Source organism: Macrobrachium nipponense, chromosome 46 (assembly GCF_015104395.2).
Source record: "Macrobrachium nipponense isolate FS-2020 chromosome 46, ASM1510439v2, whole genome shotgun sequence".
NCBI classification, from domain to species: domain Eukaryota; kingdom Metazoa; phylum Arthropoda; class Malacostraca; order Decapoda; family Palaemonidae; genus Macrobrachium; species Macrobrachium nipponense.
The window spans coordinates 28461567-28478218 of NC_061106.1; the positions used below are offsets into that span (position 1 = coordinate 28461567).

A 16652-nucleotide genomic window follows, 5' to 3' on the forward strand; every position below is an offset into this window, starting at 1 on the left:
CACTATCTTTAAGGTGGAACTTACCCTCTAAACATATAGTTAAATGTATTTGTATATTAACACCAACAAATTTACAATATGAAAGTTGAAACTAATACATTTTTCTTACCATTTGTACTACACAGCTCCCTGTCAGAGTTACTTGATACTTCATCGGCTTCTGAGCTATCTTTGGTAACAGACTTCTCACTTCTGGATTTCTCTTTTTCATGTTTACTTTTGACTTCATGCTTGCTTCTAGTGTCCTTTTTAGAGATGCCATCTTCTTTGTTGTCTTCCTTTTCTTTATTACTAATTTTCCCATTTCTATTCTCTTTCTTGTCCTTTTCCTTCTTCTTGTGGTCCTTGCTTTTATGCTCTTTAACTCTGTCGCTACTACTCGTGCTGTGTTTTCTACTATGACTGCCTTTACTATGATGACTGCTGGACTTTGATTCTTTACTTTTACTACTGCTACTGTGACTTAGCTTATAAGATGGTGATGTTGCCAAGTCTTTACTATCTGTACCAATTCCAGTTGAGCTACTGCTCTTGCTTTTAGAACTATGTGTACCTGAATGAGAATGACTTCTATTTTTATCTTTAGATGATGAATGTGAATGCTTTGAGACACTGGATGAGGACACAGATGAATGCCTGCGCTTCACTAAGCTGTCACTGTCCCGATGAGATTTTGACTTTGACTGACTTGATGAAGATCGGTGTGAATGACTCCCTTTATCAGACTTTAACTGACTTTTGTATCTATCAGTATCATTTTCCAAAGACTTTTCTTTAGGTGAGGAGTGGCCTTTCACCTGATCAAAACCTATATCATGTGCTGGATCTTTATCATTATTAGATATTTCCAGTGCATCTTGACCAGAAACACCAGAGGAACCACTATCTGATTCATAACCTACAGCAGAAACAGTGTCAAAAATGGAAATTTCCTTTAATACCTTGGGTTTAGAAGGCTTAATACTTTCTGCGACCAGGTCAAACATAGACATGACTTTGGGCTTTGGATCTTTATGAGTACTAGTCAAACTATCTTTGTTCTTCTCAGTGCTTGTTCTTCTCTCATTACCAACTGTACTAGAAGACAATTCTTTATGACTTTTCCTTGAGTCAGTGCTAACACGTCGCACAGACTTGTCATTTGAAACACCATCAGAACTGCTCCTTCTCTCACTATTGCTCTTCCTCCTTTCCTTGACATCTTTAATTTTACTAACATCTTTTTCCTTTGAGTGAGAATTGTGTGAACTGGTTTCCTTTACTGATTTATCAAGATGGGAAATTTCTTTTTTATGAGGAGGGCCATTCAATAGTTTTTCTTCCTGTGAATTTCTTGACTCTGCTACCAAGTTAGAAGTCTTAACAAGATCAGATTTTCCAATTTTATTGTTCTCTTTCCTATCCAACTGTCGATTTTCACTGTAACTGTCAACTTTTTCTACCTTAATAGAGGCAGTACATGGCACTGTCAGCGCTTCTTCTTTTTCCTTCTTGACAATTGATAAATCCACTGTAATGGCAGAATCATGTCCAGGATCCAGATTTTTTTCAAGTTTAATTTTTGATGGGTCTATAGGCATTGGAGTTGAAATGACACTTCCTTTCTCTACATGATTTCTTGCAGGAGGAGACTTGGAATGACCATCCTTTCTGCAATTATCATCAAGTTTCTGACTCCCAGTACTTGCATTCTCACTATGACTTGAAAGCCGTCTTTTCTTTTTATTACGGCTTCTCCCTCTGCTGTGGCTTCTACTGTTACTTCTGCTTCTTCTTTGTCTAGCTTTGCTTCTACTACTGTGTCTGCTGCTGCTCTTGCTTCTTTCCCTAGTGCTACCACTTCTATGCTTATGAGTGCTTCTACTCCTGCTTCTGCTGTTCTATCCTACTTCCTACTACTACTCCTATGCTAGCTACTTTTGTGTCGATATGCTTTGCTTCTAAAGCTGTTTCTTTGCTGTACTTCCTTTGCTATTAACGCTGTGTTTACTAGAACTCTGCTGTTACTTTGAACCTCATGTACCAGAGCTCGCCTTTGTTTTCCTACTAGAACTCCTGTGTTTACTAGAACCTCTGTGCTTACTGGAACCTCCATGTTTACCAGAGCTTCCGTGCCTACTAGAACTTCTGCGCACGCTAGAACCTCTTTGCCTACTAGAGCTTCTGTGACTGCTAGAACTTCTGTGTCTACTAGAACTTCTGTGTCTACTAGTACTTCTGTGTCTACTAGAACTTCTATGCCTACTAGTACTTCTGTGTCTACTAGAACTTCTATGCCTGCTAGAACTTCTTTGCCTACTGGAACTTCTGTGTCTACTTGCACTACGACTGCTAACCTGACTGGAACTTGCACTAACACTTTGACTTCTGTTTCTACTCTTCAGTTTATTTTTGCTTCGTCTCCTTCGCTTAGATTTCTTTCTATGCTTACTTTTCTTCCTATGCTTTTTATGTTTTTTGGACTTTTTTTCCTCTTTACTTTTTTCACTCGAGTCATATTCCTCTTTTTCTTTTTGCTCAGCATCCTCCTCTTCCTCCTTCTCATCATCATCATCATCATCTTTTCCTGATCCATCATCGCTTCCATGTGAATCTGATCGACTATCTCTGTGTCGCCTTCTTTTCTTGTATTTCTTATGCCGTTTGTGGCTTTTCTTCCTCTTCTTACGGTGATAAGATTCATGAGATTCTGAACCAGAAGAATGTTCTCGCTTCCTTTTCTTTTTCCGAGAACGCTGATCAATATCACTTTCATCATTAGATTTCTTTTCTTTATCAACAGTATCATCACTACTCACATCATCAGACTTGGAGTTATCACTAGAGTCATTATCATCATTCTTTGACTTTGTGTGACGACGTGTTTCATGTTTTCCTGACTTAGCTTTGGGTGAAGGAACCTCTTCTGAGCTTTTTACATTATCTAACACAAGAACTTTAGTCTTTTTTGTAGCATCACCTAAAGGGGCACTGCTATCTTTTTCACTCAATTCTTCCTTAGTTTCTGACACTGATTCATCAACCTCTGTGGACTCCATCTTTTCTTTCTCTTTTCCAACATCAGTTTTTACAACTGAACTGGTTAAACTTTTGATCTCCTTATCTAAATCTACTTTGTACTTTTTAGTATTCTTAGGATTAAGCGGTACCTGCTGATTTCCATCGGAAGTAGAGCTGGATGATCCACCATCAACAGACTTTACTGGAACCTGCTCCCCATCCATCTCTTGTAACATTGCTTCTAAAGGATCACTTGTACCATCTTTATTTACATCCATACTGGCAGCAGTTGTGATCTTACCTTGTGGATTCCAACTTTTGATGTTTGGTCTTGAGAGTCTAGGAGCACCAAGAGCTTGAACAAATTTTGGAAGCAATGCATGTCCAGTGGAAACTGATTTATTACCACTATTTCTGTCATCCTTCTGCTCTTCCTTCTCACTTGGCTTTGGAATATTTATATCATTACTTGAATTTTCAGTGCATGTGCGTAACGATTCCACAGGAATAGGTTCTTCTTTTTCAGCATTACTAGTGTCTTCATCATCATCATTCCTTTCAGATTGTGCATATGCAACAGTGTTATATGCACCAAAACCATCACTGGATGAAGTAAATACTGGAGAAGGTGGGAGAAAATAGGATTCAGGTCTAGAAGCTGGTTCTTCCTGCAACTTAGCTTTGTCTTTTGGACCATCACATGTATTGCTATCTTGATCAGACATGGCTTGTGCATCTGCTATCATTTTTGATTCTTCTACTTTTTTATCATGGTTGCTTAAATTATATTGCAACTTTCCCAAAGCCTTAACTTTCTTTTTCTTCACTTTGATCTTATTATTCTGTGAATGCTCAGCAAGCACTTCCTCTAATATATCAAAGTCACAGTTCTGCTGGTCTAAGTCTTCTTCCTCTGGTGAAGAAAAGTCTGTAGCTTCACTTTCACCAGAATCCTTACTCTCATTTACATCAGATATAACATTCTTCTGGGTCATTGAGGAAGGAACATATCTAGCTGTCTTGGAATTTGAGGGGACTTCATCTTGGCTTTCACTTGACCTTTTACGTTTGTTTAGTTCTTTAATTGGTGTTGGGTTGTAACTTGGAGTATCCGGAGGTCTAGGGTAGTACTTCCTTTTATGACTATTGTTTTGTGGACTGACTTCTGCTGCTGTATGGGTCATGAGAGCATTAGTGTCAATTCCACCTGAAGCTAAATGAGGATTTTCAATCAGAACTTTCTTAACAGCTTCACTTACAAGCTGCTGCAGTAAATCTGACTGGTTACCAAGATTTTTTGCAATAAGGTTTGTAACACCAGCATTACTGCAAGATGGTGATCCTGATAAAAAAATAAAGTCAAAATTAATGCAAAAGTAAAAAAAGATTTTATAGTATGTATTTCTTATAATAGGTTATGAAAATAGTTCTTAAAACAAATTTACAGCATATATAAGTATCATAAATACACTATTTTGTAACAATTAAGTAGCTTTCAAGTGCTGAGATTACCTCAAAACAAAATTCAGTACCTTACATGTTTAACTATTCACCACTAATTACCTCCAAATATATTATGACAGTCACAGGTGAAGGGAATTACAAATAGTAGAAATAATGGTACTGTACATAACTAGAAAGCTATAACAGCTACTATAACCTTCCACAATATATCAGTTGTTCATGTTAACCATCATACACTACGCATATCCACTTCCATTAGTTGTAATGAAAATATAAATTTCTAAAGTATGTACGGTAATTTGTATTTGTCCTTGGTATACAAACCTGCCTCTTTCACATAGGAGTGTTCTCCTCAGTGTGAGCTGGAATTGGTTAATGAACTTGGATAGTTAGCAGCTAGATAAAGGGTTTGAGTAGGGGAATAGCTCTAACTTACCTGCTGTCACCATGCACTTTCCCTTAAGCATCTGGGACAAAGTAGCATGGCTGAGGTGGGTAACACAATTAAAGATGCAGCTTTGAATACCAAAGAAAAGTTCAAATTACTTAAAAATTTTCATATTCATTCTCACAAAAAATATAAACCATCGTCTTTTATGTAGGACACTGTCTCAACCGATAAGAAGTTGAGACCAGCCAGAAATGTCACAATCCAGGCCATGTACACAAAGGTTCAGAAAACTGTGTTATCCCCACAGGAGTTGCACAAGTTGAAAGGCAGTTATATCAAGCATATACAAATAATGTGCTTAAATTTGTATATCTGGCATACACAAATAACGGGTACAAACAATGGGTAGTAGAGTAGCTCTACTACCACCTAATCCTTGTAAAAGGATAGAGTAGAGGGAGTTGCATCTCTAAGTAAAGCTCTGGGACTAAACATTCAATTTTATAATTCACCTATATTGTGGCTTGATTCAGCAAGAAGTCTGCTTTGGCAGCTGCTCCACACTAGGAAATGGATGGAAGAAGGCAGAGGCCAGTTATACATTCAAACCCAAACTTTGGCTAAACCAAGTATGAAAGTTGTAGGTTGCTTTAGTTAACTGGGTTTTACAACTCTCCAAACAATACCTAAAGCAGGAGGAAATTGAGTCCGACATTATTAAATGTCATTAAGGTATAAAAAAAAACTATCTGAACTAAGCTGAAAAGCTACACAGAAAAGCAAATACTTCACTGAATCCTGGAAGGATAGTCCAAAATAACAAAAAAATAAGACAAACAAAGCTGCTGCAGACATCTGAAGTTGTGTCAAAAGCCAGCAAAAAAGAAGAGTGAAGTCTTTTACTTTGTTGTTCCTATTGTTCTCCGACAGTGGGGGGGGGGTAGTTAACACGCGCATGTTTCTGCTTTTGACAAAGTGTACATGAAATTTACCATCACAGCAATATTATAAAAAAAGGGATTTTGACGTAAGGAAAAATCTATTTCTGGCGATTGGCTCGTCGCCAGCGAAATATCCTTTAATCTATTATTTCTAGGGTAAATGTACTAACACATACCAGAGAATAAATAAATAAAGAAAAAGGTCAGTATAACTGACTCGCTCACCCCCCAAGAGGGTGTCGTATGAACACTATGGCGAGTGAGACCACTACCACGAGCCGCTTGCCAATAGAAATCTCCCACTACAAAATCCCCACAAGAGGGGAGCCGACCCACAGAGTGGGCAGCAAACTACTACTACTCCATCCCATGCTGCCGACTGCTGCGCCTCTGGTGGCCATCCTGAAGTTAGCAGACAATCTTGAGCGATGGGATGGGTAGGGCGGGATTTCGCTGGCGACACGAGCCAATCGCCGAGAAATAGATTTTTCCTTACGTCAAAATCCCTTTTCTGGGCTCAGCTCGTGTCGCTGCGCGAAATCGTACCAGAGAAATAGCACAAGATTGTAAAGAAAATCAATTAAACAAAAAGGGTCTCAAATAAAAGATAACATAAAAAGAAGGAATATAATTGCTAATAAATATACATATACACAATGATACAAATTAGAAATATTACTTAAATTAAACTTAAAGCTAATAATATTCTTAAAATTAACTTAATTTTTTACATATATACAGGGCTTACATGGAATATATGTTAAAAGCAGTATCGTGCATAGATATGTACAAAGAACTCAAAGCAATTATCAACAATAACTTGAACAGAACAAACTTCAATAATAATAATATATGAAGGGAATGTATATGACTTAATATACAAAACCGTAACCATTGTAAATAAGATGTATCCCCTAGCATAAAAATAAGGGGATCACATCAGAGATCAATACATACAATCGATTGTGAGTGCCCCTAGCAAAAAAATAAGGGACACCCACCATATCACCATAAGAGCAGCTAAGACCCAAGGTAAACGTAGATGAACATGCCAGGCATAGACGAAACTGTTGGGTGAGACAGGTAGAAAGGAGGACTGGATCTTCTACTAAAGATTAAGCAGAGTCGGGGAAACTATGTTACCCGCCGCAACTGCTGAAAATTTCAGAGCTTCCAAGGACTTTAATATGACGCTTAAATACTGTCGGCGATTTCCATCCAGTATATTTTTTCAACTCATCGAAATTCAATATGTGGGAAATAGTTAATTGAGGTGGCTACTGCCCTGACATCATGTGCTTTTGGGAAAGAGTCAGGATTGGCTTGCTTAATAAAGTACAGGATCTGCTGCCTGATGCCTTAATAGATAAAGTACCACCTTTTTCTCTCTTAAAGAGAGGACCCGATGAGGATGAGGAGGTCCTGGACAGAAAGGCTCGTAAGGTCGATACTGGGCAAAGAGATATATCTTGTGGAAGGGGTACAACCTTCCATGGTTCCCACCTCATCAAAGGATCTTCATTCTTTGCTATAAAACTACGTTCCGGAGAAAGTAGCACTTCCCCTGTGGGAAGAAAATGAATATGATCCGGATCTCTGGATAATGCCGACAGTTCTGAAATTCTAGCTCCTGAGGCCAAGCTTAATAAAAATAGAGTTTTTCTTAAGAGCATTATAATGAACATGTGTCATTATCAGTTTCTGAAGCCAGCTTTAAAACATCATTTAAGAACCATGATACTGACGTAGGCCTTACAGAAGGTCTAAGTCTAGCACAAGCCTTGGGAATAGACGAGAAGTAGGAGTCTGTCAAGTCTATGTTGAAACCAAATTGAAAAATCTTTTTCAAGGCTGACTTGTTTGTCGTAATGGTGCTAGCTGCTAAGCCTTTTTCAAATAAAGATCTGAAAAAGGATATAGCTGAATTGATTGTCATGATTCTAATATCTGATTCTCTCAGGAAGGTTGCTAACTTTTTGACAGCAGCATCAATACTGTCTCAAAGTTGAATCTCTTTTATCAGATTCCAAGAAGAGAATATTTTTGAGGGTCAATATTCGCATCTCTTTTCGCTGCAAACTTCATGAAATCCATAAAGTTAGGGTTTTGAGAATTCCTGAGGAAGCGAACACAGTCTTCGTTTGCACTGACTGGGAGAGCCTGGGACTGGGAATTCGAAGAGGGCGAAGACCCAGTTCCAGAATTAGAGGGTACCAATTGCTCTTCGGCCCAGTCTGGGGCTACTAGAGCCACTTGACCTTTGAATGTCCTGAGTTTGTTCAGTACCTTCATGAGAAGATTCACTGGAGGAAAGACATAAATCTTCTATCCCATTGTTCCAGTCTAAGGCCAGGGCGTCCGTGGCATAGGCCAGAGGGTCCAGGTTGGGGCCACATAACATGGGAGTTTGTGGTTCGCTTGGGATGCGAAGAGATCCACTTGTAGGCCTGGAACTCTCTGAAGAATCCATTGGGAACGAACTGCTGTCCAGTGACCATTCCGACTCTAGAGGTACTGATCGGGATAGAGCATCTGCTATGACGTTTCTCACTCCAGCTATATGGGTGGAGGAGAGGTGCCAACTGAACTTGTCCGCCAGGAGAAAGATGGCTACCATGGCATGATTTAGATGATGTGATTTGGAGCCTCCCCTGTTTATACAATGGACTACCACTGCGCTGTCTAAGACTAGCTTTATGTGAGTACTTTGGCGGACGTAACCTTTTTAGAGTCAAGAACACTGCCATTGCTTCCAGTACGTTATATGGAACTGACGGAAACTGAGGTGACCAAGTTCCTGAACTTTCTTGAACTGAGAATATCCTCCCCAACCGCTTAACGAAGCGTCTGTGTGGATGGTAATCCCGGAGGAGGAAACTGAAGGGGCACTGATATCGATAAGTTCTTGACTTTTGCCCACGGGCGTAGTCGATTCCGTAGAATCTGAGGGACTGAGGATAATTTGTCCCTGGACCTGACATTTGCTCGTGAGCGCCAGATTCTGGTTAGGTCTTTCAGTTTGGCTTTCATCAAGATGTTTGTTACTGATGCAAACTGGAGTGAACCCAGGATCCTTCCGGGTTCTTCTTGACGCAAGTTTGTGACTCAGAAATTGCTTTACTGACTTCGCTATTTCTTTCCTCTTGGCTGATGGGATCGACAGAGTATGGGAGGATAGATTCCATTGAATGCCCAGGCCACTGAAAGTTTGACTCTGGAGTGAGTCTTGACTTGGTCCTGTTTATCTTGAAGCCTAGATATTCCAGGAACTGAATCACTTTCAGTGTTGCTTTGTGGCATTCCTCGACTGTTGGAGCCCAGATTAACCAATCGTCGAGATACGCTACTACCATAACCCCTTGCGATCTTAGTTGTGAACTACCACTTCCGCCAACTTCGTGAACACCCTGGGTGCTACGTTGAGCCCAAAAGGAACTACCTTGAAGGAGAATGTCTGATCTCTATCTTGAAGCCCAGATACGGACGGAAGTGCCTTGCAATAGGGATATGATAGTAAGCGTCTGTAAGATCGATAGAGGTGGTGACGGCCCCACGGGGAAGTAAGGTCCGTACCTGCGAGATCGTGAGCATCTTGAACTTGTCGCAGCGAATGGCTAAGTTTAAGCGGGACAAGTCTAAGATTACCCTTCTTTTTTGTGAGCCTTTCTTTGGAACGCTGAACAAGCGCCCTTGAAACTTTAATCTGTTGACTCTCGCTATAGCTCCTTTCTGAGGAGGTCCTCCGCATACTCCGTCAATTCTTTGGATGGAAGTTGGCGGAAAGGTCTGGATGGGGGCGGGTTCGCTACCCAACTCCACCCAGGCCTTTTGACACAATGCTTTGCGCCCACTTGCTGAAATTCACCGGTGGCGGAAGTGAAACAGCCTCCCTCCTACCTGAAAGTCCTCATTGGTGTTGGTAGCCTCCTCGGCCTCCCCTGAAATGCTTTCCTCTATTAAAGGACCCTCCCGATCCTCTCTGACGAAAGGATCGCTTACCTCTGCTCCCTACCCGACGGTTCGGGATACTTCTGGGAAGCCTGAACCCTCGAAGACTTGATTGAAGGCTGGAGAGAGAGCGTAAGAGTGGAGGGTTGAGGCTGGGGGGAAATGACATAAATTGCTGCGATTGAGCCTTGGAGGTAGAAGGTTGGGCTGCTTGCACCAACGGGACAGCTGGAACCGGCTGAGTAAAGCGTGGCTGTTTCTTCTGGTAAGGCTGGAAACGTCTGGGTTTCTTCTGAGCCTTACCTCTGACCACTTGATCTTGGCGTCTCTTGGCCGTAAGACCCCAACGATCTTTAAGGCTTTGGTTTAGCCTTGTAGCCTCTGCCTGGACCTCCTTCACCATCGCATCTGGGAAGAGGTCTGCTCCCCAGATGTCGATGCAAGCAACTTATTCGGTTCATGCCGAATCGTTGCTTCTTGGAGGACATGTTTCCTACAGTTTGTTCTAGCCGTGCGAACTCGAACATATCAGACTGCACCGTTTGAGTCAGAGACTTGGTGAGAAGCTTAAAAAGGTGGCTCAGAACCATAGGAAAATGGTAGCCACCTCCCGGTCATGGCCATGGTATTGATAGACCTGGCCAACTAGACTTGGCATCAAATTCTGCCTGAATGAGGCTATCCGGAAGTCTAGGTAGTTCTCACCAAACTGCTCCATAGCACAGTCTGGTTGAGTTTGCCCAGAAAACAGAAAAATGTGTTGGGCAGATCTTCCCACAACTCACCGGCTGAGGGAAGTAAAGGAGACGTAGGGTCCGCTTCTTTCAGCTGAGGCAACGAATCCCCCTTCTGGGCTGGCTGGAATGGTAGTCGTAGCAATCTTTGTCAAGAAAGGGAAAGGGCGCGGGGTACTCTCTTCCATTGTAAAGATTGTGAAAGGACTCTTAAATGGCTGTATTTTCGTGTTCGAACAGTCCATGTCCTCTAGACACCTGAGCCATTCTCTTTGAGCCTGGTCTCGTTGAATAGAGGACTGTCTCTTTCGGTACCTTATCGTCTCGAGTGCATGGCAGAGGCGGCGGTGAGCCTGGCGTAGCCGATGAACGGAGGCTGAAGGTCTTCCGGGTAGAACTCGAAGTCTTCAATCCTCCGAGTTCCACATTCCGGGATAGAAATAAGCCCGTCCTGGAAGGGGGCGTAGACGCTACTCTCCAAGGATTGTCATAGTGAACGGAGGTAGAGAGTCATACGGAGGCAATTGCGCTCCCCCTGTGCTGAAAGGTGGGGGAGAAGCTAGTGGAGCTTGGCTCAGTCCGGCTATAATGTTGTCCTGGGAGCTGATCCTATCAGACAACCGGGAGAACATCTGTTCCATACTGGTTTCAGAGACCCACCAGATCGCCCACTTGTTGCAACAGGCCAGCGTTGGAATCCAAAGCCGGAGCTGCTGCGGAGGTGGACGGGTGGCTCGAACCGGAACCAAAGGTAGTGGAACGGTGACTCCGCTGGAGTGTGTGATCTCTCCCTGGAGGATCTACTCCTAGAGGATTTGGAGCCGGACCCAGAGCTTTAGACCTCTCTGCCTCCGGGGTTTGCTAGCCGGGAGACTTACGAGATGATGATGACGCCGACGCCGTCTTTTTAGACGACGACGACGTCTTAGTCAAGGTTTTTACTGCTTGTCCTTTGACCTTAGGTCTAACGGAAGCATCAGGAGAAGTATACAGTTCTGTACCTGTAAAGCCTTGGAAGGATGGAGAGGTTGCAGGGGTAGAAGATCCAGTGGCACCCAAGGGCATCCCTTGGGCGTCCAACGTACCTACCTCGACCAACAGGTCGTCTACACCTACCATGGGTTCGATATTAAGATCCAATGTCGCGACTTCCGAGGAGATGTCCTGGCCTGGATCCGTCAACGAGGCAGCGAGCTGTTGTTGAATGAACGCAATAGTCGGGGCCGCCTCTGCTGGGTCGACGTAGCCCGTTGACTTGCCTCCGGGGAAGATCAGGACCGCCAACCTCTTCTCAAGAATGTAGGGCATACCCTTGGCGGCGTTCTTCCCAAAACCGCCGACCCAGGCCCGCAGGGTTGCCAGTGCGGTGTCCTTCACAGCCGGAGCCTGGAAGAGAGGGTATTTATTAGATTTTAAGATTAAACTTAAAACTAAAACTAAATTAAAAGCTTAACTTAAAATTATAGGGGATGCGAAATCCCCTGTATTTTATCTTAAGTTTAAGAAAGATTTGAATTTTGTAAAACTTAAGAACTATAACGAAGTAGGGACTGGCTAACGGAGTTGGAAATACTTACCCCGTCTAATAGCTGGCTCACCAGATCATAACAGATGGTGCATGTCTCGTGATACCAGACCCTGGAGGTCCCCGTGCGGAGTCGCGCATGGAGCATGGGACCGGCAAACTTCATGTCCACAGGGGTCTTGAAGCGTGGCGGCGCATCCCGGGGTGCTCACAGTTGGTGGTCTGTAAGTGAAAAGACACATGAGCATCTTAAAGGCTATCACTTACAGGCTAAAGGACAGAAGAACTCCGCTGCATGCCGGAGCTCGGAAAAATTTTGGGCATAACCCCTCCCTTAACGCCTGAATAGGCTATAACCCCGGAGAGATCCGGTGAGGCAGACAAGGGAGGGGGGATGGATGTAAGGTAGCTTAAGATAAACTTACTAGTTTAACATAACTGGTTTAAGGTAGCTTAAGATAAAACTTACTAGTTTAACATAACTGATTCTTAAACCTATAAAAACTCGAATGTACCGGACTAAGTCCAGTGCGTGGCGGAGCGTGTCGCGACTTCAGCGCGACGGAGGGGTTAGTAGAGACCAAACTGTATGCCTCGGTCACCCTGCGGGGTGGACTAGCACCTTTCCACTTGGATGCCGGAGCTCCGGTAGAAAAGGAGCCCCAGTAAGGTGGGAAAGGGCGAGAGGGCACACAGACTCGCGCAAGCAACGGAGCGACGGAGAAGCGACGGAGGGGGGAAAGGCCAGTCCCCCCCCCCTAGCCATCCGGCCGGACCGAGAAGCTGGAGAGGTCGAGTCCAGTCTGGGCCTGTCCCGTCCCTCTACTCCCTCCGCCTGGGGGGAGAGGGAGGCAGGCTCGGGTATGCGGAGCGAGCGTGGGCAGACCAACCCTCCCCCCGGCCCTATGGAAGAGCGGGAGGAGGGAAGATGACTGGACAGGCGTCTGGCTGCTCCGTGATCACGTAGTGACCACGGGGCGGTAACCACAAAACAATGAAACGATAAGGCCTAGAATACACAACCGGCTGATCAGAGAGAAGCTATAAGGAAGCAACCGAATGAAGAGCGGTAGCGCATGGGCCCTACGGGCCATAACCTAGGCTAGATGAAGCCAGACGCCTACACTAACAAAAACATCATAAATTAAATAAAACATGAAAGAAAGAAAACAAAATAGTAGGAGAAACAATCCAGGAGTGTACGACTAACCCGAAAGAAAGTCTACCACTCAAAGCTAGCCGGGGCGATACTAAGAGCTGTGGCTAGGGTCTGAGATAGAAGGAGCCTACGTAAGGTAAAAAGACATGCATGCATGACATAAACCGCGTAGACTGTACCCTAAAACAAATAGATGACTAAAAATAGAGCGTACTAAAGTAAGGGAAGGTTCTGGGTATGGAAGACCAAGAACGAACCCGCCACGAGGCAGAACCATGCTGCCATGCTTCCGACCTAGAGTTCGTATTTATACCTAAAAAACGGCAAATACTGGCTCAAGGACGGAAAAAACCAAATAGCAATAAACATTGAGTACTTAACTTAGCTGCTGCGATGGCTGCACGCTCCATGATAAGTAAATCCAAAAATAAGGGCACAAAAACACAGAGCAAAAAAGGGCACGTGTATACAGTGTGCGCTAACTGAAAAGGATGGCCACCAGAGGCGCAGCAGTCAGCAGCATGGGATGGAGTAGTAGGAGTTGCTGCCCCCTCTGTGGGTCGGCTCCCCTCTTGTGGGGATTTTGTAGTGGGAGATTCTATTGGCAAGCGGCTCGTGGTAGTGGTCTCACTCGCCATAGTGTTCATACCGACACCCTTTGGGGGGTGAGGCGAGTCAGTTGTACTGACCTTTTTCTTTATTTATTTATTCTCTGGTATGTGTTAGTACATTTACCCTAGAAATAATAGATAAAGGATATTTCGCGCAGCGACACGAGCTGAGCCAGGAATGATATTGTAAACTGCCATAAAGTTTTTTTGTACATAATTACCTGGCAGATATATACTTAGCTACAGTCTCCGACGTTCCCGACAGAATTCAAATCCTCCGGGGCAACACGCGGACATGTAGGTCAGGTGGTCCTACCTTACCCGCCGCTGGGGTGGCGGGTTGTACGTAACCGATAAGCCAAAGCCCCCTCTCCTGAGGGGAGGCAGGGTGGGCCATTAGACGTATATCTGCCAGGTAAGTATGTACAAAACTTTATTGTAGTTTAACAATATCATTTTTGTACATGAACTTTCTTGTCAGATATATACTTAGCTGATTGGCACCCTTGGTGGAGGGTAAGAGACAGCTAAACTAATAAGGAGAGAAAGGAAACAACTGGTGTTGTAGGATATAAATAACCTTGGTTCTTACCTGTTCAGGCAGAAGACTTCATTGATACTGTCTCTGAGTCTGCATTGCCTGGAGAGCTACAGCTAGGATGTGACCTGTTGCTGAAAGACTCTCGGATCTACCACTGGGATATCTGATCCCTTTGTGTGGTAGAATCCAAGTCGGATTCTGTTAAAGGGAAGTTGTCCGCTAGCTTAAAATAACAGGTCCTAACCACTACTACTGCAAGGAGCCACACTCGTCAGACCACCTAACCAAAATACTAAAGGTTAGTATTACTACATAAAGAGATGCCTTCATGCATCCTCTTTAAGACAACCAACAACAACAAACACAAGACATAAGGGAAAACATATATACAACTAAAAAGGATGAGTTCCAGCTCCCTGCCCCAGCACCGAATCCGCCGATACATACGGGCCCAAGGCGAAGCATTTTTCATAAGTGATCCTCACATCACGTAAGTAGTGGTTCGCGAAAACCGATTGACATCTCCAGAAAGTTATCTCCATCAGGTTCTGCACGGACATATTCTTGTTGAAAGCAAGAGAAGTCGCTATGGCTCTTACTTCGTGAGCTTTCACTTTAAGAAGCTTAAAATGTTCTTCCTTACAAGAACCGTGTGCTTCTTTAATGAGATTTCTTAAGAAGGGCAATGCGTTCTTCGATAAGGGTCGAGTAGGGTCCTTTACAGAGCACCAAAGGACCTCTTGATTGGCCTTCAGTTGCTCTTTTCTTCAAAGGTAGTATTTTACCATTCTCACTGGATAAAAAGTTCTCTCGGGTTCTTCTCCTACCAGCGAAGATAACCCACGAATATCGAAGTTCCTGGGCCATGGATTTGATGGGGGGTTTTCGGGGGGTCTCGCTAGAAACCCAGGGAGGAAAGAGCAAACCATAGAGTCCTCCTTAAATCCCACATTTCCTTCAATCACTTGAAGCTCACTCACCCTCTTGGCAGAAGCTAGAGCCATCAGGAACAGAGTCTTCTTAGTCAGGTCTTTGAACGAGGCTGAACTAGGGGGTTCAAATCTAGAAGACCCAAGGAATTGAAGAACCACGTCTAAATTCCAGTTTGGAGTCTTAGGAGACTGTTTCTTCACTGTATCAAATGACCTAATAAGGTCAGCAGGTCCCTTATTCTCCGATAAATTGAGGCCACTGTGTCTAAAGACAGTCGCCAACTACTGCGATATCCTTTAATAGTTGAAACGACTAGACCGCATTCTTGTCTCAGGAATAGAAAGAAATCCGCAATCTGGGTCACAGAAAGTACTGGAAGAGGAAACGTTATTTTCTCTTGCACCACCTTCTGAAGGGACATCCCACTTCGACTGGTACACTCGTAAGGTGGAAGCATCCAGCTCTAGCGATTGCCTTAGCAGCTGTTGACGAAAAGCCTTTCGCTCTGACCAGTCTCTGGACAGTCTGAAGCCAGTCAGACTGAGAGCGGGGAGGTTTTTGTGGTACCTGTCGAAGTGGGGCTGTCTGAGTAGATCGCTCCTTAGAGGAAGCGATCTTGGAAGGTCCACCAACCATTCCAGCACCTCTGTGAACCATTCTTGGGCTGGCCAAAAGGGAGTGATCAATGTCATCCTCGTGGAATCTGACTCTGCAAACTTTTTAAAAGTTATCCCCAGAATCTTGAAGGGGGGAAACGCGTAAACGTCGAGTCCTTTCCAATCGAGAAGAAGAGCATCTATCCCTATTGCCCCTGGATCCGAGATGGGCGAGCAATAAAGATCCAGTCTCTTGTTCTTTGAAGTGGCAAAAATAGGTCTAAGTGCGGCCTGCCCCACAACTTCCAAAGGCTCTGGCATACATCTTGGCGCAGAGTCCACTCTGTGGGAAGGACCTGATCTTTCCTGCTGAGGAGATCTGCTCTTACATTCCTCTCTCCCTGTACGAATCTGGTGAGAAGTTTGATCCTCCTTTCTTCGGCCCACAGAAGAAGGTCTCTTGCTGTTTCGTACAGGGAGGGTGAAGGAATGCGTCCCCCCGTTTCCTGATGTATGCCAGAGCCGTGGTGTTGTCCGAGTTTATCTGCACAATTACTCCTCTTACGTTGGACTCGAACGCTTTCAGAGCCAACCACACGGCCATCAGCTCTTTCCTGTTGATGTGCCAGGATACCTGGTCCCCCACCCAGGTCCCTGACACCTCCTTGGATCCCAGAGTCGCACCCCAACCTGTTGCCGACGCATCGGAGAACAACACCAGGCTGGGGTTCTGGGATTGTAGAGACAGTCCCTGCGAGAACTTGTTGGGATCTGCCCACCATGTTAGTTCCTCCTTGACTTGGTGCGAA

General features: G+C 44.0%; 1 protein-coding gene across 1 annotated transcript in view; it reads right to left on the reverse strand.

The window, feature by feature from the left end:
• The window catches only part of LOC135214681 (serine/arginine repetitive matrix protein 2-like), a 222642-nt gene that overhangs the window by 172111 nt on the left and 33879 nt on the right, over nt 1-16652 (reverse strand). Inside the window, 2 exon segments of the mRNA XM_064249016.1 lie at nt 110-1880; nt 2034-4342. Of these exon segments, the coding sequence (XP_064105086.1) occupies nt 110-1880; nt 2034-4342 (4080 nt within the window).